Source organism: Pelodiscus sinensis, chromosome 31 (genome assembly GCF_052426305.1).
Source record: "Pelodiscus sinensis isolate ZL-2025 chromosome 31, ASM5242630v1, whole genome shotgun sequence".
NCBI lineage: Eukaryota > Metazoa > Chordata > Testudines > Trionychidae > Pelodiscus > Pelodiscus sinensis.
In genome coordinates, this window is record NC_143082.1 from 10,728,253 (window position 1) to 10,751,063 (window position 22,811).

At 44.4% G+C, this 22,811-nt stretch overlaps 1 protein-coding gene across 1 annotated transcript in view; it reads left to right on the forward strand.

Annotated features, from left to right (window-relative positions):
- Positions 1 to 22,811, forward strand: part of SCN8A (sodium voltage-gated channel alpha subunit 8) — a 132,338-nt gene that overhangs the window by 37,052 nt on the left and 72,475 nt on the right. The window contains exons 3-5 of the mRNA XM_089774586.1: positions 15,516 to 15,634; positions 19,524 to 19,613; positions 19,841 to 19,969. Coding sequence (XP_089630712.1) covers positions 15,516 to 15,634; positions 19,524 to 19,613; positions 19,841 to 19,969 — 338 coding nt within the window. The remainder of the gene's footprint in view (positions 1 to 15,515; positions 15,635 to 19,523; positions 19,614 to 19,840; positions 19,970 to 22,811) is intronic.

Consider the following 22,811-nt stretch of genomic DNA (forward strand, 5'->3'; position numbering starts at 1 on the left):
GCTGGAACTGGCCAAGCAGCACAGCCTGCAGCTGGATGTGGTGAACACCTGGGACCAGCAAAGTGTGGGGAAAGGCTCTGGACTGGGAGAGGGGTCTGGCCACTTTGAGCTTGAGGCTGTGTGGTCACTACCAGAGCTAGCGTGTCCAGCCTGTAGCCCCCCCTGCAGCATATCCAGGGCCTCTAAGAAAGAGACTGTGGACTGTCCTTATACTCTGCAGGCTGCTGTTTTGATGTCCCTGTGTTACAGAGCAGAGCTGTGTGTTCTCATTTAACCATTCTCATTTTTTTTCTTATTCTTTTCTCTTTAATCCGTTGTTGTTTAATAAATTGTATTTGCTTTGAACCTTATGAAGTGATCACTGGGCCAAGAAGGCCTGCAGTGTAAAGAGAGCACCTCGGAGTGGGGACACCCTAACTCCTGCCCCTAGTGACTACAAGGTCAGGGATTAAGCCCCAGGAAACCTGGGCCCAGCCTTGTTGGGGTTTCAAGGGCTCTGCTACTCAGGAGAGTGGAGGGGGAGCCCTCAGGATCAGGGAGCCGTGGGGTAAAGGAAGTGGGAGCGGGGACTCAGATCCTTTCGCTGGTTCATTTCACCGGGGTGTATAGAAGCCAGGAAAGTTCCCCACAATAGCGGGACCATTCCCCCGCTTACACAAAGAAACATGCCTTCCCAGGGCTGACATGTTTAATGTGTTTCCACTGAGCAACCCTCTGATGCACTATCATTTGGGAAGAAGAATCCAGGTCCTGGACTAGTTTTTGCATCGTCTCATAATCTTCTCTAATCACAGCAGAGGGTGGGAGAGGGTGCCCAATTAATCTAGGCTGGTTGCTTCTTTCCAGCCTGCTTTAGGAGTGGGCTTGATGGGACACGAGGTCATATATGCCTTTTGTCTAGCTGTTCGTGAGACATGGTTGTTCATGTAGCAATTATATCCCTGCTATTGCAATAGCACCTAGAAACTGAGCTAACCCTCAGGTGAGCTACAAAGAGGCAGGCCAGCAGTGAGGAGTGAACTCCATGCCACTGCCCCGCCCCCCTTGTGGTTTTTTTCCATTGTTTAATCCGGGTTTTGTAGAAAGCACAAAAAATAGACTAAATCTCACTTGCCTCCCGCAGAAAAATACCCATTCCCAGGTTAGCAAACAAAAAACAACTCTTGCTGGATCATAAGGACGGTTATACTGGGTCAGACAAAAGATCTATCTAGCCCAGTATCCTGTCTGCCGACAGTGGCCAATACCAGATGCCCCAGAGGTAATCCGCATGTGATCCCTCTCCTGTTATCCATTTCCAGACAGAGGTTAGGGACACCATTCCTACCCATTCTGGCTAATACTCATTGATAGACCTAACCTCCATGAATCTATCTAGCTGTTTTTTAAGCCTGTTAAAGTCCTAGTCTTCACAACATCCTCTGGCAAGGAGATTCACAGGTTGACTGTGCGCTGAGGGAAGAAAAACTTCCTTTTGTTTGTTTTAAATCTTCTGCCTATTAATTGCATTTGGTGATCCCTTGTTCTTATATTGTGGGAATAAGTAAATAACTTTTCCTTATTCACTTTTTCCACACCAGTCATGGTTTTATAAACCTCTATCATATACCCCCTTACTGTCCCCTTTTCTAAGCTGAAAAGTCCAAGTCTTTTTAATCTCTCTTCATATGGGATCCATTCCAAACCCCTAATCATTTTAGTTGCCCTTTTCTGAACCTTTCTCAATGCCAATATATCTTTTTTTGAGATGAGGCGACCACATCTGTATACAGTATTCAAAATGAGGGCGTACCATGGTTTTATATAGAAGCAATAAGATATTCTCTGTCTTATTCTTTATCCGTTTTTTAATGATTCCTAACATTCTATTTGCTTTTTTGACTGCTGCTGCATGTTGAGTGGGTGTTTTCAGAGAACTATCCACAATGACTCCAAGATCAATCCTCTTGAAAAGAAAATGCACATTTACAGCCAGATTTCTCCATTGGGTTGGGATGTTTATTGACTGAGCGTGGAAATCGAGTTACATGGCTACCTATCCTAGCAAGAATTAGAGGAGCATATGTGTGATAGGGAGGACAAGTAGGAAGACCAGGACCTGCTGCTGTTACTAACAAAAGGAGATTTCCCTAAGCTTAAGTAGTGAAGGCGAGTGTTTTGGAACTGAAGTGACTGTCACCACATGATGAGTCCTTCCCGTTGTCAGAAGATGAGAGATTTGGAGTCAGTAATAGGGTCTGTGCATGAGTGGATGTAAAGGGAATCTTAAAAAGCTGCTTTGCTGGAATCCTTGTTATACCCAGAGTGGGGCTATGTCTAGACTGCAGGCTTCTTTTGGAAGAAGCTTTTCCAAAGAGATCTTCCAAAAAAAACTTCTTCCGAAAGAGAGTGTCCACACTGCCGAAGCGCATTGAAAAAGCGATCTGCTTTTTCGAAAGATAACGTCTATCTTGCATGTAAATTGTGATTACTATGGACGGAGTGGCCACCAAGGCGCCTGTGCTTTTTCCTCTTTCCTCTTCTTTCGAAAGAACTTCCCCGTTCACACACGCCTTTTTCCGAAGGAAAAAGGCTTCTTTCTCATAGAAGGATGTTTACCAATGTCGGAAAACCTCCTCTGTTCTTTCAATTTTCTTTTGAAAGAACGCAATTGCAGTGTGGACATAATTCAAGTTTTTTTTTTTTTAAATGGCCATTTTTCCGAAAAAAAACTCTGTAGTGTAGACATTGCCTGGTAGAAGCTTCATCTGACACATCAGTGAGAATCTCCTGGGAATATGAGTTGGAACTTGCTTTAGGATGGAGTACACAGCAAGTATGAAGTGTGTGGAAAGATCCAGACCTTGCAGTTCCCCCAAAATTAAAGTCACACAGGCTATATCTATACTGCTTCCTTCTTGCGCAAAACTATGCAAATGAAGCATGGATAAGCATATTGCTGTGCTTCATTTGCATCATTAATTAGGGGCTGGTTTTGCACAAGAGGCTTTTGCAATAAAAGGAGCTGTGTAGATGGCTCCTTTTTGCGCAAAGCCCCCCCCCCTTACACAAGAGCTGTTCTTCCTGAAAAAATGAGGAAGAATGGCTCTTGAGCAAAAAGGAAGCAGTATAGACGTAGCCAAAGGGAGTTTAGGTAAAGTGCTAAGCTAATTCCAAATCAGTCCTGCTGGGTTCCAGCGCCCTTTGGGGCAAGAGCACGGGCTGATCCAGTGTGGTTTCCTGGATAAAGAGAAGGTGGGGAGCTGAGAAAGCTGAGGCCCTGGACTCTCTTGCTGTGTATCTTGTGCAGTGTTTTTTCATCAATATGAAGTGATTCTAATTAGATAGCATTTTATATTGCTATAAATGAGTGCCCATGGTGCAAGCTAATGATGAAACAGGCTTCTTTTTTATATTAATGCAGATCATTAGGGGTACGTCTACACAGCAAAGTTATTTCGGGATACGTATCCCGAAATAGCTACTCCGCGTCTTTTGAACGCGTCTGCTATTTCAAAATATAGAGGATGCACTATTTCGCCATCCCTGAAAACCTCATTCTCTGATGAGTAATGGATAGCTCGAAATAATGCTTTATTTCAGAATTTGGCGCTGTGTGGACAAAATAAGCTATTTCTAAATAGACTCGAAATAAGCTACGCAATTTGCATAGTGCAAATTGTGTCTCTTTTTTCGAATTTTAGGTGCCGTGTAGACGCGCCCAAACTGCTTGGTTCTGGAATCACCAGTTGTAAAGCAGAATGCCTGGCTATGGTGCTATCTGAAAAAAAATCTGAGTTCTGGCCTTGACTCATAAAGTTGCCACATTTTGAGGCACAAAAAACTGGGGTGTGCAGCAGGATGATTAGCCACTAACCCTGAGTCACAAAAACTGGGCAGCTGGCAGATTGTGCTGAGCATCTTCGCAGATTGGGAACCATCGTGTGAAAACCTGGACAGAGGACAGTTGTACTGCCTTGCAGTGCTTAGGTGAGTCTCCTTGTCTCTGTGACTTGGGGTGTGTCTAGACTACCTAGTTTTGTCGACAAAAGTGGACTTTTGTCGACAAAACTATACCAGCGTCTACACTACTGCTGAGTTCTGTCGACATAACGTCGACAGAACTCAGCAGTTTTGTCGACGCTGGTATACCTCATTTTACGAGGCATAACACCTTCTGTCGACAGAACTCTGTCGACAGAAGGTGTTATTGCCTGTAACATTGCGTCCAGACTACGGAGTTCTGTCGACAAAGCAGCTTGCTTTGTCGACAGAACTCAATGTGTCTGGACGCTCTTTGTCGACGGAAGTTTTGTCGACAGTATCTGTCGACAAAACTTCCGTCGACAAAACGCGGTAGTCTAGACGTACCCTCGGTTTCCCATCAAGGTTATAAAATTTAGCCATATCTTTCAAGTGCTTTGGAGAGCCACAAACAAAAAACCACTATTATTTATCAGTCAATCTGTCCAGGTGCTGAAATGCCTTTATCAACCGTCTAATCGGAGCCCTTTCCATTGCTTAAAAAAGATCTGTGTGGTTAAGAGTTAAATGTGATGTTAGAAACCCTGTGCTGAGGAGAACCCAGTCCCAACACTTGATTATGCAGTGAAATCCACTGGATCTTGTTGAAGAGGTTAGGGGAATGTAGAACATCAAAGGCCCGGATAGAAGAATGACAAGTCCATCAGATTGTAGCTGAATGGGCTGGTCCTTTGCAAAGTAGGCAGGTATGGCAATGGATAGAATTACTATCAGTAGTCATGTAGGCTGGAATGCTGCCTCTAGATTGTAATTCCTGCCCCATTGACTCTCTGCTCACTGTGAATTTTTTTGCTGGGTCTCCTGGCCCTAGCTGGTATAGCAAGAAAAGAGAAGAAAAAGAATGGTGTAAAACTCTCTTTGAAAGTTGTTTGTGGTGTCGAGGGCAGGTTCTTAGCAGAGGGGAGGAGTTGAATCCCCAACCTGAGTCCTCCCTTCCGCCTTCTGCTACTTAGAAATGAGAAAAATGGCCTTTCAGAACTCTGATATGCCAGGAGAAGCCATTTATTAATACTTGATGCTGCGATTTGTAAAGAGTCATCCAAAGTACTTTTAAAGGGCCTTTTGCTGGGAGATGCACATTCATTAGCTGTTGTACTTACGGATATTTTTCCTGAGGGACCAAACCGCAATCCAGTTTTGATTTCCCTTTCAACTAGTTTACCGCTCTATGGTCTAATTTAGCCAAAGGAGTTAAAATATGTTGTTGCACCAGTGAAATGGCAAATTCCTTAAGAGAAATTCTTGCTGGGAAACAACAGTTCTTTTGGTAGAGGGCCCATCTGGATTCTCTTGTGTTGTGCTCTTGTGAGGCTAATGGCTGGGTCAAAGGATGGCTTAAATACTGAGGAGGAAGTTTTTTGACTGCTTTTTTATGTGCATTCCAGTGTAGGTGTGTATGCATGGAAGCTGGAAGATTTTTGCCCTGCACTGGAGAATGTTGATCATTTCCTCTACCTTGGAAGTTGTCTTTCGTCCAAGACAGATAATTGATGTAAAAATCCAACATTGTCTGAGCTGAGCCAGCATGGCTTTGCTCGTATCTGGCACAGGGTTTTTGAAGATCACAACATTCGAACAGACACCAAACTTCTTGTCTATCAAGCTGTCATTCTCCCAACACTGTTGTATGGGTCTGAAACCTGGACAACCCACAGACATCACTTGAAAGTCCTTGAGAGGTATCACTAATGCTGCCTCCGCAAGATCTTGAAGATCAAATGGGAAGACAGGCACACTAACATCCGTGTTCCGGAAGAGGCAAGAATCACCAGTATCAGGACAATGATCATCCGTCAGCAACTTCACTGAACTGGTCACATTTTTTGGATGCTGGACCATCACCTCCTGAAACAGGTTCTGTTTTCTCAGCTGAAAGAATGATACCATAACGTTGGAGGACAACGGAAGTGTTTTAAGGACTTGCTAAAGGATAACGTAAGTCCAGTTTTGACGTTGACACTTGGGAGACACTTGCCCAGGATTGCTCAAACTGGAGACAAGTCCTATGCGATGGTTCCCTGCATTTTGAATTTGTCTGCTGACAAGCTGAAGAAGAGAAGAGGCCCAAGAGGAAAGGGAGACTGGCTTCTAATCATGGTCAACTGCCTCCTGTTGTACTTGGAAACGTCTGTCCTCACTGTCGTAGAACTTGGGGTTCATCAGTCACCTGAGAGTCCACAACTCCCATGGAAGATGATCATACTCAACAAGCACCACATTTCAAAAAAGATGTGGGAAGTTGGAGAGGGTCCAGGCAAGTGAAACAAAAATGATTCAACAGTGTTACAAGGAAGAGGGAGAAAGATTGTTCTCCTTAACCACTGATGATAGAACAAGGCTTAAATTTCAGCAAGGGAGGTTTAGGTTGGGCATTAGGAAAAATTTCCTGCTTATCAGGGTGGTTAAACACTGAAATAAATTGCCTACAGATGTTATAGAATTACTGGAGATATTTAAGAGCAGATAGATGTCTGTCTAACTCTTAAATATAACAGATGTCTATCAGAGATGATCTAGATGGTGCTTGGTCCTGCTGTGAGGGCAGAGGACTGGACTCGATGATCTCTTGAGATCCCTTCCAGTTCTAGGACTCTATGATTCTCCATGGGATCTTAACCTAGTCCTCTCGAGACTCAAAGGTCCTCCCTTTGAGTCACTAGCCACGTGTTCCCTGCTTTATTGTTCCTATAAAGTAGCTTTCCTTGGTAGCAAGTGTGTCAGAACTTAGGGCCCTGACCTTGGACCCTCCGTGCACTGTTTTCTTTAAGGACAAGGTGCAGTTGAGACCTCGGCCTGTTTTTCTTCCAAAGGTGGTGTCCCAATACCACATCAACCAGGACATATTCCTCCCAATATTTTATCCCCAAGCCACCTTTCAGGACTCGAGAGCAGAGACTGGATGTATGTGGGGTGTTGGCTTTTTGAAGAACCAGATCGTTTAGAAAATGGATCCAGTTATTTGTAGCTGTTGCTGATAGGATGGAAGGCCAGTCTGTCTCCTCTCAACAGATTTCCTCCTGGATATCCTCCTTCATCCGTGAGTGTTGTAGCCTGGCTCAGATTTCTCCACCAGCAATCACTTCACATTCTACAGGAACTCATGCCTCTTCCACAGCTTTACTAGTTCATGTCCCAATTCGTGAGATATGTTGAACAGCGACTTGGTCTTCCATCCACATGTTCTCTGCACATTACGACATTACCCAGCATGCAAGAGATGGCACGGCCTTTGGCAGGGCTGTACTCCAATCAGCTCGTGGCTGCAACCCCACTGGCTAAAGCTTAGCTTGTGATTGGAATGCACATGAACAAGCACTGGAAGAAGAGACAACCGTTACTCACCTTTCGTAAGTTGTTCTTCGAGATGTGCTGTTCATGTCCATTCCAATTCCTACCCACCTTCCTACTCCTCTGTCAGAGTAGCTGGCAAGAAGGAACTGGGGTGTTGGCATGTCAGCAAGGCTGTATATTGAGTATCATATTGGCACCACTCCAGTGGGTGCATAGGCTGACTTGGCAACTTCTGCTATGCAAAAATCTTCTGGCTTGCATGCATGTGTGCACATGCACCCCTACATTGGAATGGACATGTGTTTACCATTCCCTGCTTTACCATTCCTATAAGGTAGTTTTCCTCAGCAAGAAGTGTGTCAGAACTTAAGGCCCTGACCTTTATTTAGGGGGGTCTTAGGCAGTTTATAGGCCTTGTGCTGACCCCTGTAGGGGTAAGTTTCATTCTAATGCATGGGTTCTGAAGCATTTAATCTGTCAAGCATCAGGAAAGATTTCTTATGGTACATGTAGGAGGATGTGGCGCATAAGAGTCTAAACTCTTCAATGCATACAGGTTGTTCTATTTCTTTCTCCGGGATGGCAGCGGCCAGAGAGTTTTGCTATTGAAGGACTGGTGTTCTAGACACACCTCTCCAGTTGTATACACGTGATTCTCATAGTGATGGTTTGATGGTGATCAGCAGCCCATAGAGATATTTTACATTCTTTGGGTTGGATTGTCCGCTTTTTCATGTGATGGGTTAGCTTGTGCCCTGATAAAATGCTGTGTACATGCAAATCATGACTGACAACAAACACGCTGAAGAGAGAAGACAGAGCAAAGCCACTGTGGATCTGAGCATCCAAAATCTGTAGCTTGGGCTCATTGCCAGTGGTTAAAAATGTTCATCTGCTTAATATGGCATCGAGGATCCTTGGGATTGGTCCTGCCTTGGGCAGGGAGATGGACTTGATGAGGACTCCTGAGGTCTCTTCCAGCTCTATGATTCTATGATAAGGGACTATGGCTGTACTTCATTGGGTGCATTACGGGCTGGTCTGAGGCCAAAGGGCCATATGGCTTGTGTGGAGGAGAAATCTGCTTAATCCAAGAATCCTGGGGATGTTTACATGAAACAAACTATCCCTTCTTGTGGCAAAGACAAGATAGTCTCAACTGGTGCTGGAAGAACAGCCTGGAAAGTGATGTAGGGGGACATAAATCCAGTTTTTGGCTTGAGTTGAATGGTACAACCCTGTTTTATTTGTCCTCATGTGTAGCATGGTTAACAATTGCATGGGAAAATTTCCTTCTTCTTTCCTCTCCTGATTTGTTCTGTTCTTTCTTTTAGCTATAATTTCTAGATTATATTTGACTTGCACTAGAGTGTACAACTCACTACTGGTACGGTGAATAGCACAGCTATTAACCAAGAATGCTAAGCCAAAGTGCTTTTATTTTTTCCCTATTCTTCATTTGCTGCCACCCAGATTTATTAAGTAAGAAAAGCAAATTTAAACGGTTTTGAAATAATCCCCCTCAGTCATATGAGTGTGCATGTAAGGTAAGTTTAGCATTTAGTATCAGTCACTGCCAGAGATTTACTGGATTTAGATGGGTTATTGATCTGATCTGACATGGCAATTCCTACGTTAGCCATACTGATCCATTTTAGACCTTACTTTTTCTCTCTCTATGTGGAGTTGTATCCGTTTGCATTCATCCTTAATGCCCTCCACCCCCTTCAGTCTGTGGCTCATATGTTTCAGTCATTCTGTCTGCCTTCAATCCTGCACCTTACTTTCTGCAATCTGACTTTGTGAATCAATCACTCACATTGTGGCCTTATATGACTTACTGAACTCCAAATCATGATCCATTTGTTTTTTTCCCCTCTCTCCCTCCCCTCCCCGTTTCCACTTATCTACCAAGGCAATCACATCTTAAAAGAATATTAGCAAGGATGTGGCGTGTGATCTCTGCTTGGCGAGTCCCTGTGGACTGTTCCTCACTTAATTATACATTTCTGAATGTGTTGTAATCTTGTTCTCAATCAGTGCTTCCAATATCTCTTCCCCCATAACTGAAGTCAGACTAGCAGCTTCTCTTCTGAAGTTGGCAAGATCCTCCCTTCTTTGTTGTTAATTACTGGAGCTTTCTAGTTTTCTGTATAAACCTTACCCTTATGGCTTTCCCCTGTCCTACTTCCTCCAGGATTTGGGTATACAATTCCCCTAGGCCTTTACCCATATAAATTGTTAATAGCTTGAGCTACTGCCTAACCTGCTCCAGGAAAATGGAGAAGAAATTCTCCAACATCTGGACAGATCAATGCATCATAAATGTCACTTGCCCACACAGCTTAAGAGGAGGATGGATTCCCAGTATAGGTGTGAATGAGGCTGTTTAGAAGGGAGAGTTTCTGTTGTCTTTGGGGGGAGAGTCTTTGTGCCAGCATGTGAGAGTAAAACTGTTCACACACAATGGCCTTACCCAACTCCTGCTGAAGCCAATAATAATCTTGCTGTCGACTGTAGTGAGAGATAATCCTAAAGCTCTAAGACCTGGTCCACATATAGAAGTTGGATGGCTTTCATAGAATCCTAAGGCTGGAAGAGACCATAGGAGGTCATCGAGTCCAGCCCCCTGCCCAAAGCTGGACCAACCCCAACTCAATCAGGGTATGTCTACACTACCCCGCTAGTTCGAACTAGCGGGGTAATGTATGCATACCGCACTTGCTAATGAAGCCCGGGATTTGAATTTCCCGGGCTTCATTAGCATAAGCGGGGAGCCGCCATTTTTAAATCCCCGCTGCTTCGAACCCCGTGTAGCGCGGCTACACGGGGCTCGAACTAGGTAGTTCGGACTAGGGTCCTATTCCGAACTACCGGTACTCCTCGTGAAACGAGGTGTACCGGTAGTTCGGAATAGGCACCCTAGTCCGAACTACCTAGTTCGAGCCCCGTGTAGCCGCGCTACACGGGGTTCGAAGCAGCGGGGATTTAAAAATGGCGGCTCCCCGCTTATGCTAATGAAGCCCGGGAAATTCAAATCCCGGGCTTCATTAGCAAGTGCGGTATGCATACATTACCCCGCTAGTTCGAACTAGCGGGGTAGTGTAGACATACCCTCATTTTATCCAGGGCTTTGTCAAGCTGGGATTTAAAAATCTCTATGGATGGAGATTCCACCACCTCTTTAGGGAACCCATTCCAGTGCTTCACCACCCTCCTAGGGAAATAATTTTTCCTAATATCCAACCTAGACCTCCCCCACTGTAACTTGAGACCATTGCTTCTTGTTCTGCCATCTGTCACTACTGACAACAGCCTCTCTCCATCCTCTTTGGAACCTCCCTTCAGGAAGTTGAAGGCTGCTATCAAATCCCCCCTCACTCTTCTCATCTGCAGACTAAATAAGCCCAGATCCCTCAGCATCTCCTCATAGATCATGTGCTCCAGCCTCTTAATCATTTTGGTAGCTCTCTTCTGGACCCTCTCCAATGTGTCCACATCCTTTCTATAGTGGGGGGGCCCAGAACTGAATGCAATACTCCAGATGTGGCCTCACCAATGCCGAATAAAGGGGAATAATAACTTCACCCTAATCAAACTTAGGGTATGTCTACACTACCCCGCTAGTTCAAACTAGCGGGGTAATGTAGGCATACCGCACTTGCAAATGAAGCCCGGGATTTGAATTTCCCGGGCTTCATTTGCATAAGTGGGGAGCCGCCATTTTTAAAACCCCGCTGGTTCGAACCCCATGCAGTGCGGCTACACAGGGCACGAACTAGGTAGTTCGAACTAGGCTTCCTAGTTCGAACTAGGAAGCCTAGTTTGAACTACCTAGTTTGTGCCCCGTGTAGCTGCGCTGCACGGGGTTCGAACCAGCGGGGATTTAAAAATGGTGGCTCCCGCTTATGCAAATGAAGCCCGGGAAATTCAAATCCCAGGCTTCATTTGCAAGTGCGGTATGCCTACATTACCCTCCTAGTTCGAACTAGGAGGGTAGTGTAGACATATCCTTATATATATTGTAACCTTCAGCCCCCATACTTTGATATTGACCTGCCTTCAAGTCATGGGACATATGGCAGCAACCACTTATATCATCAAATATGCCAGACTCCACATGCAATGTCTACGGAGACGACTCACAACGGTATACATACCCACAAGACACTCTCTCTAAGCAAAAGCGATAAGGAGCCCTATGGCACCTTATAGACTAACGGATTTATTGGAGCACAAGCCCATGAATAGTCTATAAGGTGCCACAGGACTTCTTGTCGCTTTTGCAGATTCAGACTAACATGGCTACTCCTCTGATATGCTCTCTAAGCAGACAGGTCACAGTACTGAGCAACGTGCTATCCTCCCTACAGTGGTGAACAATCCCATCAAATATCCTGTCTGGAATCCCTTTCCATCAGAAGACCCAGCTGGTACACATCACCATTGATACTTCACTTTTGGGCTCGGGCACTCACCGGACAACATACAGCACAGGGCAGATGGACACTTACAGAGACATGACTTCACATCAGAGCAGCACAAAAGGTGTGTAAGCATTTCTGCCCCCATGTACGCAACAAAATCATACACAAACTCAACAGTATGACATGTAGGTTTCACAGCAACAGGCAGGGTGGTGTCTGACCCCAATCCTTAAGTATGGAAGCTATGGAACTGGTGCATCCATCACAATGTGACCCTTACAGCATGAATATACAACACCATAGCAGATGCACTCAGTCGCTACTCCTCAGTTGACCAAGAGTGAGAGCTACATCCTAGTGTCTTGACTGTCACTTTCCACAAATGGGGTCAGCCACAAATAGACCTCTTTGCATCTCACAAGAACCACACAATCCCTCTCTTCTGTTCTGGGAGGCGGGGGCGGGAGGAGAACAAGCTGCGGGATCTCTCAGGGATGCCTTCCTAATCCCATGGAGCTCAGCACTAGTTTGTGCATTCCCTGAGTGATCCAGTAAATTTGCACAGACAATGCACATGTTATTCTCATCACTTTGACATGGCCCAGATAGACTTGGTTCCCTTACCTCTCTTGCCTTGCATTGTCTCTTCCCCACCCACGTCCACAACATCCTGATCTCTTGTTGCAAAACAGCAGCAGAATCTTGCATCTACATCCCCAGAAATTTTGTCTCAGTGCTTCCAAAATGAGGCGAGAACTGTTCAGAAGCAGAAAAACATGTTCTTCTCAGCAGTAGACAATCTACAACAAGGGCTGCCTACCTCGAAAAATGGAAAAGGTTCTCTCTCTGGTGTGCACTCAAACAGTTTGACACCCAGGAGGTACCGCTATCTCTTATCCTGGACTGCTTACTTGAACTAAAACCACCAGGCTTAGCTGTTACCTCTCTGAGGATACGTCTACACAGCACGCTTATTTCGAAATAAGCTATTTTGGATTATTTTTTCTGAAATAGTTTATTTTGAAAGAGTACGTCTACACTACAGGGAAGCCTCAAAATTAGTCTGAGGCAGGCTTCTCTGCTGAGGTATCGCCAAGGGGGCCAGTTGTGGTTTATCTGTTTGAACATGGGGGGGGGGTACCTCAGGCCTGGGGGCCGGATGTGGCCCCCAGCTTGCCTGGATTCAACCCCCGAGGCTGATGGTTCCCCCTAACCCCTCCGCATTGGGGAGCCTGTGCTGTTGCTCCATCCCCATCCCTGGCTGCCCCACCAGGGCTGGAGCACACAGAACCTACGAGGCGAGGCCCCCCTAGGCTCTGGTGTGTGAGGGGAATGTGAGGAGTATCTTTGTGCTTCTCAGGCAGGTGCCATATTTTGTGTGTGGGCCTCGACTGATTTTTCTGTGGGCCAGTGGCTCCCGACCCAAAAAAGGTTCCCCACCCCTGGTTTAGCATAACTCTCATATGGGACCCCCCTCATTTATTTAGTTGGAAATTCCCCCTTTTCTATATCCTGCTCCTTCTGTAAGCCTTTTAGCTGTGGAGCTGGTTCCTTCCTAGATGTGTGTGCTACAGACTTTTTTGAGTGGCCCATTGTGAATTGAGTAAAACAAGGATACCTGAGTCCTGAAACATTCTTACTTGATGCTGGCTGCAGTCACGCTGCTGCCTTATAACATGCTATTCTTGCTCTGGCCCTTGTTGTGACAGAAGGGACAAGCAGTGGAACTCCTGAATGTTCTCACCCCATGCACAGGACTGATGGGTAGTGCACCTTAAATAGTTTACATGAGGTGTTTTTCCTCATTACAGGGGAGGAGCATGCTTTATGTCAGGGATGGGCAATAAGACGGAGGTGGTTCACCAGAATTATCCCCTAGTGGGCTGCTGGCACTTTATTTACTTGTGTCTGCAGGCATTGCCTCTTGTAGCTTCCATTGGCTGCGGATTGCTGCTCCCAGCCAATGGCAGTTGTGGGAAGGGGCACAAACCAGGACACCACTTCCTGCAGCTCCCATTGGCTGGGAATGGCTATCTGCAACCAATGGGAGCTGCAAGTGGCCATACCTGCAGATGCACAGATACATAAAGTGCGGGAGGGTCCACCTGGTGAACCCCATTAGCATGTGGACCTCTTAGGCTATGTCTAGACTGCAGGCTTCTTTCGAAAGAGGCTCTTTCGAAAGCATCTTTTGAAAGAGCCTCTTTCGAAAGATCGCGTCTAGACTGCAGGCGGATCTTTCGAAAGAGCAAGCCGCTTTTTCGAAAGAGAGCACCCAGCGAGTCTGGATGCTCTCTTTCGAGGAAGCCCTATTTACATTGAAGAACGCCTTCTTTCGAAAGAGGAACTTTCGAAAGAAGGCGTTCTTCCTCGTAAAATTAGGTGTACAGCCGTCGAAAGAAAAGCCGCGTTCTTTCGAATTAATTTCGAAAGAACGCGGCTTGAGTCTGGACGCAGGGGAAGTTTTTTCGAAAGAACCCCTGAGTCTGGACACGGCCTTATTGTCTATTCCTGTTCTACTTGGGTGGGCCTGGTTCAGTAACTTTCAGACCAGTTGTTGAGCTTTGTTCCTTACTTTTCAAGGAAGCAGAATGCAGAGAATAAGGGGTTCTCAACTCCAGGTGGGACTCTGGGATGCAGGAGGCCACATGTGTAAGAGAGGGAGGAGAGAGTCTGACAAGGAGAGCCTCCTGAATGGGGGGAAGGGGAATGTCTGGTGAGGGAGGCCATGTACATTCTCTGGCAGGAGCATAGGAGGGAGGGAAAGATTGGTTTGACAGAGGAGGTTTTGTAGGTTCTCTCTTTCTCTCCAGTTGTAGCAGGGGGCTGGACTCAATGACCTCCTGAGGTCTCTTCCTACCCTAGGATTCTCTCATTCTATGCAGGATTTGCCTAATGAAGGAGGTCTCAGAGACTCTGGTAGGGTAATAAAATGGTGGCTTTGTGTTTTGGGAGATGAGGTTGAGTAGAATGAACCAGTGGGTATTTACTCAGTTTATTACACCGCTTTTGTAAACTCAAGGAGAGAAGCCCTGCTTGGCACTTCCAAATAAATCTAACGAAGGGGGAGGCAATGGATATACATGGGCATGGCTCAGGTGTGTGCGGCATTATGCAGTATGCTCAGAGCTCTTGGGGAGCAGCTGGTCACCTGGCTGTGCTCAGTTCTGCCAGGCTTGGCTTCAGGATTTTTTTTTCTGCTTATGTGACTTTTTTCCTCCTCCTTTGCAGGTGATGAAACGTGCTCTTGCCACAAACTGATGCAGGGTGGCAATGTAATTAGCAGAGCTGGGAGGGAGTGACAGATCTGAGAAACCCCGTGTCTGCTGTATTTGAAATGAAGGATGAACTTAGGTTAAAGTGCTGACCTACCGCTTCAGCTCTGGGTTCAGCTGCAGGCCCTGTCACTGACTTCCTGCATGACCTTGGGCAAGTCACTTAACCTCTCTGGGTCATGGTTACCCCCCTTCATAAGGTGGGGAGAGTAATATTTCCTTTCTTCTACTCTGACTTGGCTGATTAGATTCTGCTAAGCTTCTGTTTGGACAGGGCTCTGATCTTTGGCCTTCAGATTGTATAGTAATACCAATAAGAATGATACTATGGAATGCACATTCCACCATGAGTGAGAATCTTCTTAAAACACCAGGAAATGTAATTCTTAAGTGACTTTTAAATTCTTGTCTTGAAAGTTGTACTGTTTTTTCTGGTACGTATGTTTCATACTTCAGTTTTTCACACAGTAACTCTTTTTCTCTTTCTCTTTCCCTGCAGACCTTTGTAGTACTAAACAGAGGGAAAACACTCTTCCGATTTAGTGCCACACCTGCCTTGTACATTTTAAGTCCTTTTAATCTGCTTAGGAGAATAGCTATTAAAATTTTGATACACTCATATCCTTTTTAAATTAATAATTGACTTCTGCGCTGCTGCTGTTTTACTGCTTGCAAAAATCAATGATCCAACACTCACGTGAGTGAAGGGATCCCAATGGATTGGGCTCCCGGTGTATACAGTAGTAATTATTTCATTTATGAATAAGTAATTGTAGTTCCTATAGGCATGACACATCCAGTAACATGTAATTTACAAAGGACTGCAATACATCCGTTCTCACAGGACCCAAGGACCAGTAAATCTGGGAACAGTAATTGTCTATGGCTGTGCTTCACAAGAAGAGGAGTAAAAGTTTATCTAGCTGGTGAAACCATTCAACAGATTGAGCCAAATATGCAGCCAACTGTGCTTTACTTACAATTATGTCCCTAGTCCTCTCTAAGTCTGTTGGTGTCTCTCAAACCTCCCTCAATATGCAAGTTTATTCCATAATGATCCACTTTCTCTGATGCATCTGATGCTTTTGTTGTAAGAGTCAAGAGAGAAGATACTGAATGAGGTGTGTCTATCCAGTCTGGCAATTCCTAGTTTTCTACTCTGCAAAGGGTTTGTAAAATAGATCTTGTAGAGTCCCAGGTCTGTGATCTCTCAAAAGCGTCCATATCAGATCGGCTTGGTTTGCAAATGAAGTGATGTGTCTTTTCCAGCTGCTAGGGCTAGCAACTTGATCTGGGAATTGAACTGGATTTTTGCTAGGTTATGTATTGATTCTGGTAAACCTTTCTCCCATAGATGGGCTAAGGTGCAATTGAGGGGTCTGCATCTGATCATTTTGAAACAAAGATTTTGCAGGTAGTTCTGAAGCCTGGCCTAATTCTAACTGAAGCTGATGAAGACACTTCCAAATGGCTTTGGGTCAGGCTCTTAGGCTATGTCTAGACTGCAGGATTTTTTCAGAAGAAGGTTTTCCAAAAGAGATCTTCCAAAAAAAAGTCTTCTGAAAGAGAGCACCCACACTGCAAAAGCTTGTTCGAAAGATAGTGTCCACACTGAATGGACACTATTTCGCATGTAAGCTGTGATTATTATGGATGGACCAGGGCACCTATGTTTTTTCCTCTTTCTTCTTCTTTCGAAAGAAATCACTCTTCCCCGCTCACACGCACATTTTTCCGAAAGAGAAAACCCCCTCTGTTCTTTCAATTTTCTTTCAGAAGAACGCGATTGCAGTGTGGATGTAACTGACTTTTTTGGGAAAAACAGCCGTTTTTCTGAAAAAAACTATGTAATGTAGACATATCCTTAGTTAACAATGCTGTTGATGTCAGAGACACAATAGAATCTAGTTCTATCTGCTGCAGCTATATTGCTCCTGAAACACTCTTAAAAGTAAAGAGTAAGACATGCTTATTTTGGTCTTCAAACCCTACGTATGTGACCCTGAATCCAAACAAGGATCAGACTATTAGGAAGAGGCTGTCTGTTTACTTACACATTTCCTTTTGGTGGCAACAGCATTTTTAAAATACAAAAAATGCATTTACATATAAATATAAAATAAATATAAACATTTACAAAAGAAATGATCAGATTTAAGGTTTGTGTCTAAAATATGTTAAGGAGTGTGTGTTTGTGTGTGTGAGAGAGAGAGGACTGGTGGTTTGGAAGCATATACAGGCAGTCCCCGGGTTACGTACAAGATAGGGACTGTAGGTTTGTTCTTAAGTTGAATTTGTATGTAAGTCGGAACTGGTACATATTGTAGGGGAAACTCTAGCCAAACATTTCTCCAGAGCTCAGTTTTAGTCTCCCACACCTCACTTCCCTCAGTCCTTTATTCTCAAGCTGAGGTGTCTGCTGAGAAAAGCCGATATATGTCTCCCTAGTCTGCTGGGGGGGAGGGGAGGCGCTAGCTTCGCATCTCCCTGGTCTGCTGGGGGGAAGCAGCTAGTGCGGGGTTGCCTCACCCCGTTTTTAAGTAGGGATCCGATGTAAGTCGGATCCATGTAACCCGGGGACTGCCTGTATAGAGAAAATAGGCAGATGTCATGTTTCACTTGGATGAAATTTGTACTGAAGTGATAACCAGTGTTTCGTCTTTAATTCAGTTCCCTTGAATATAACACATGCATCCAGCCTCAGGTAACCCTTTACTTTTAAGAAGAAATGAAGTATAAGGGAATCCTTAGAAAATACAAGGCCTTGACATGCTGACATTGCAAATGGAATTCTTGTGGTTATTTTTAGGTTCTGTCCAAAGGCTGTTAATCTTAGAACGGTCTTGTTAAAATTGTTACAACATGGGATTCTCAAAAGTGCATCAACATTTGAAATCGAGGGGTAATTCTGTCCCTCTTGAAGACAATGGATATTTTTCTGTTGACTTTGAAGCAGAATTAAGTTAATGCCGACCCATTTCCGAAAATCCCACCTTGTGTGTATTAGGAGTTCGTGTTACTTTGGCAGTGTTGCAAGTTGTCTAAATCATATTATACAGGATAGAGTTTGAAAGGGGACATCTCATGGTCTTTTAGTTTAAGAGCAATAGGGATTTTTTCCCATTTCTTGTGGGAGAAAAACTATGAAAACCATGTGCTGCCTTTGACAAAAGCACCTTTCAGTTTTTGACTGATGTATTTGAGACTTGTTCATGTTTCGCCCATGCAGTTGAGTGCCCCTGCAAGAGTGAGCAGTCCTATCAGGGGACTCATGCGGCTGATGGGCATACTTGCCTCCTTCAGCTGAATACACAAAATCAGGATGCGGGAGAGGGGGAAGGGAGAAAGAGAAAAAGGTTCCTTAAGATACTAGACTCTACCTGTCCTGTAGGATTCACTTTGCAGTAATGCATATCTTATCAAATGCACCCCATGTTTCATGCAGTTGGAAAACCCCCAAAATGAAATCCTAGCCAGGTTTCTAACAAGTATTTTAATACAGTGCTGCTCACTTACTACTTTTACCAGCACATTGCTTTGCTATTCCTGAATGTAGATGGATTGTCTTGGGGGATGATTCACTTAGAGGATGAATTTAAATTGTTATGAAGTATGAGGTAGGGATTCGGTTTTATTTACAGGAGCAGGAGGTCAGTCTAGATTGAGGTGGGCAATAAAACGACTGTGGTTGACCTGGGTTAAACCCTGGTGGGCCGCTGCCATTATATTTACCTGTGCCTCTGTAGGGACAGATGATCACAGCTCCCACTGGCTTGCTATCCCCCTACCTGTGGAGGCACAGGTAAATATGGCATTGTGGAGCTGGTATTTGCTCACTCCTGGTCTCGATGATCGTGATGGTCTCTGCTGATTACACACACATTACAATGTTACATCCTTCATGATTAGTTCTAAGTGGTATCTAAAATGTGTCTGATGTTAGAAAGATGAGAGACATATTTTTGCTTTTCTTGTTTGGTTGCAGAACATGAACATGACACATATATGCAACTTCCTCGGATCAGTGCCTGGAGGCAGAACAGAGCTATGTTAGCCTGCCACAAATATTAACTCATATGAACATTCTCAGCTCCTTGAGTGTGTGTGTGTGTGTGTGTGTGCAATGCTCTTTGGAGAGTGATATTTCTCAGTTCACTGCTGCTCTGTTTCTCATGCAGGTGTTTGCACAAGTGTTAAGTGGATACAAATTACTACCAAATCAGAATGCTATGGACAATCAGTCCCACAGTGTCCAACAGATCACAGCATTGTAGAGAAACCAATGAGCTAGTTAAATGGAAAAAAATAAGAAAAAATGTCTCTGTTCTGCATCTCCTATGACCACTGAATTTGTCTTACTATTGGCTAGATAGGCCAAGAGCCGACTAGATCACTGTCTGGAAATTATTCTCATTAGAATTGTCTCTCTGATGCAATGAATTTTACAAAGATGTTTTCATACTGAAGTAAACAGACAATGTTCCTTTCTTCCTTGACTTCACCCTACAGTATTTAGCATGATCATTATGGCCACTATTTTGACCAACTGTGTATTCATGACTTTTAGTAACCCACCTGAATGGTCGAAGAATGTGGAGTAAGTAGTATTTTTTAATATCATTCTCTTTTTAAATACTTCTGACATTTTTTCCTTAAATTCTTGCAGAATTTTGTTTTGTTTCTTCAGTAAACCTGCTCTTACTTCCAGTTAAGTTAGTGGGAGTAAAACGGGTTTTGTGACTTTTTGATTTGTTAAGGCTAATCCATTTGAATTTTTTTTCATTGTTCTTATCAGACTTCTGTTTTTGACCTCCCTTTTAACAGGTACACATTCACTGGTATTTATACGTTTGAATCACTTGTGAAAATTATTGCGAGAGGTTTCTGCATAGATGGTTTTACTTTCCTTCGGGATCCATGGAACTGGCTAGATTTCAGTGTCATCATGATGGCGTAAGTTGCATTTTCAGGTTATTCCTATTAGCAGTTCTATGTACGTACATAAAATGTGAGAGGGGGTTGAATGTTAGTTTGAGGCAGGTGCATAAGGGAAAAGGTAAAGCTGAAGAAATCTCAAAGTGGGGACCACGTTAAGATTTCTTCCAAGTCTAGACTTTTGCTTTAATTCTCAATGCAGTCTTGAGATAAAGACAGAGCTAAATGCAACTCCACTGAAATTTGTGGAGGTGCATCTGCTAACAACAGCTTTGACTTAAATGTTTTTTGGGTAAATCACAGCTTTCTGAATATGCACCAGTGGCAGTAGAGCCCAAACTTTTTGTGTCACACCCCAGCTCCCTGACCAGTAATGGAACCTGTTCACATCCCACCTCAGACTGCACGGTCAATGGTTCCTCAGCAGAGATGCATGGGCTGAAGACAGAGCTGGGGGCAGGACTGGGAATAAAGCTAGCGGTGGAGCTGGCCTGTGAGAGGAAAAGGAATGAGTGTGGAGCTGGGGTGGAGTGGAGCTGCAGCGGGGGTTGGAGCAGAGCTGGGGTCAGTGCAGGGCTGGATGGTGCTTCCACCTTGCATCCCCTGGGTGCTGGCCTGGTCCCTGCCTCACACTGCTGCAGATGTTCCACTGCTCCCTCTAAGGTGGGAGCACCCTACAGTCTGGGGGCCACTGACCTATGGTGAGGTTGGGTTTTGTAATTAGTGTCCATTGTTCTAGTTTTATCCCTGTGCCAGAAAGTTGACCTTTCATAGGGTGTGTCTAGACTACACCTCTCTGTTGACAGATGTAGATTAGGCACATCAAAATTGCTAATGAAGCAGGGATTTAAATATCCTGCACTTCATTAGCATAAACATGGCAGCTGCTTTTTTTCTGAAACAGTTTTTTCGAAAAAAAAAATGGCAGTCTAGATGCGGATCTGTTGACAATAAAGCCTTTTTCGATAGATCCTGTAAACCTCATTTTTTTGAGGAATACAGGATGCGTCGAAAAAGGCTTTATTGTCGACAGATCTGTGTCTAGACTGCCGGGGTTTGGGGTTTTTTTTTCGAAAAAGCTCCGTTTAGGAAAAAAAAGTGTTTATGCTAATGAAGCATGGGATATTTAAATCCCTGCTTCATTAGCAATTTCGACGTGCTTGATTTGCATCCCTCTGTCGACAGAGGGATGCACTCTAGACGTAGCCATAGAGAACTGACCATGGGGGTGGGAACTAGGAATTCCTAAACCCTGGCTCCACCCCTGATTCCCTCCGCAGCTTTGGTTTGCATGTTGAGATTTCTTGGGCTGCGTTTTTGATACTTGTGGGTTAATGAACAGGTATTAACTTTTTGCAGTGAAAGATACAGAATCACCAACAAGGAAGGCTGCTCTCCAGTATTTTGTTTTGTCTAGCTTAGTCTGTTCCCCTTTTGCTGAGTCAACTTATCTTCCAAGTCTAAGGGTACGTCTAGACTACAGGGTTTTGTCGACAGAAGTTTTGTCAACAGATACTGTCGACAAAGCTTCTGTCGACAAAGTGCGTCTAGACTACATTCAGTTCTGTCGACAAAGCAAGCTGCTTTGTTGACATAACAGTGTGGACGCAAAGGACAGTTTAGATGCAATAATGCCTTATGTTGACAGAACTCTGTCGACAAAAGGCGTTATTCCTCGTAAAATTAGGTTTACCAGCATCGACAAAACTGCTGAGTTCTGTCGACGTTATGTCGACAGAACTCAGCGGTAGTGTAGACGCAGGTTTAGTTTTGTCGACAAAAGTCCACTTTTGTCGACAAAACCCTGTAGTCTAGACACACCCTAAGTGCCCAGGTGTCTTACCGCATGTAGACCACTGAATTCATTTCCCTAATTAGAGATGGATGGATTCTCAACTTTGGGTGCCCTGTACAATATAAAAACGTGTTTCACCTCTTGGCCTGGTCACTCGTCTGACCCTAGCTGTTGTCACTGGAAATACAACATTGGCAATCTGAGCAATGCCTGGGAAAGGAATAATTTTTTACCTTCCATATTCGCTTTGACTCATTTTACACCTGTCCCATGTTCCGGGCTCTCAGGTCCAACATTGGCTACTGAAATCTAAGGGATGATTGATGAAGGCGTGGGGTGTGTTTTCAAGAGTCCAAGGGACTTGCATTTTGAAGGAGTTGGGGGTGCTCAGCTTTTCTGCAATATCAGGCCCTGCTATTACCTGCATGCAATGGCTTAGAGCGTTTGTTTCTTTGGGGTGCCAGCCCTTTCCCTAGCTGTTCTTTCTATGTATCGTTGATTAAAAGATGCATTGTCCAAGAACTGCAAATGAGACTTTAAATTCAACTAGTCAATACCTGAGGTTTTCATAGGCACCTAAAGGGGTTAGGTGCAATTCATTGTGAGTTGGGAACCTAACTCCTCCAGGCTCCTTTTGCAAATCCCATTAAATAGCCTTTATTGGTCAGTTGGTTTGTAAGTTAACAAGCAATGCAGTACCAACATCCAAAAAACTGTCAGGCTCTCAAAAGCATCAGTACTGTTGCGAACACACTCATGGTATAGCCATACAGTCACCTTACCATCAGTGGGGTTGTACTGCTGCCATATGAGGAGAATTTGTCCCAAAGGCCTGTGGATCATTTAAATCCTAGTTACAAGGCTTAGGTGATGGGTAGCTAGTTTCTCTGCACACCAATGAATTTGACCTGTAGCACCTGGAAAGCTAAGAAATGCCAGACTCCCCCAAAACAGCAGAATTATTTTTGGAGGCTGTTTGTTTAGGGGTTACTGTAGGGAGTCTGGGAGCCAGGACTTTTGGGTTCTGCTCCTGGCTTTGATACTGAATCATCTATGATCTTGGGT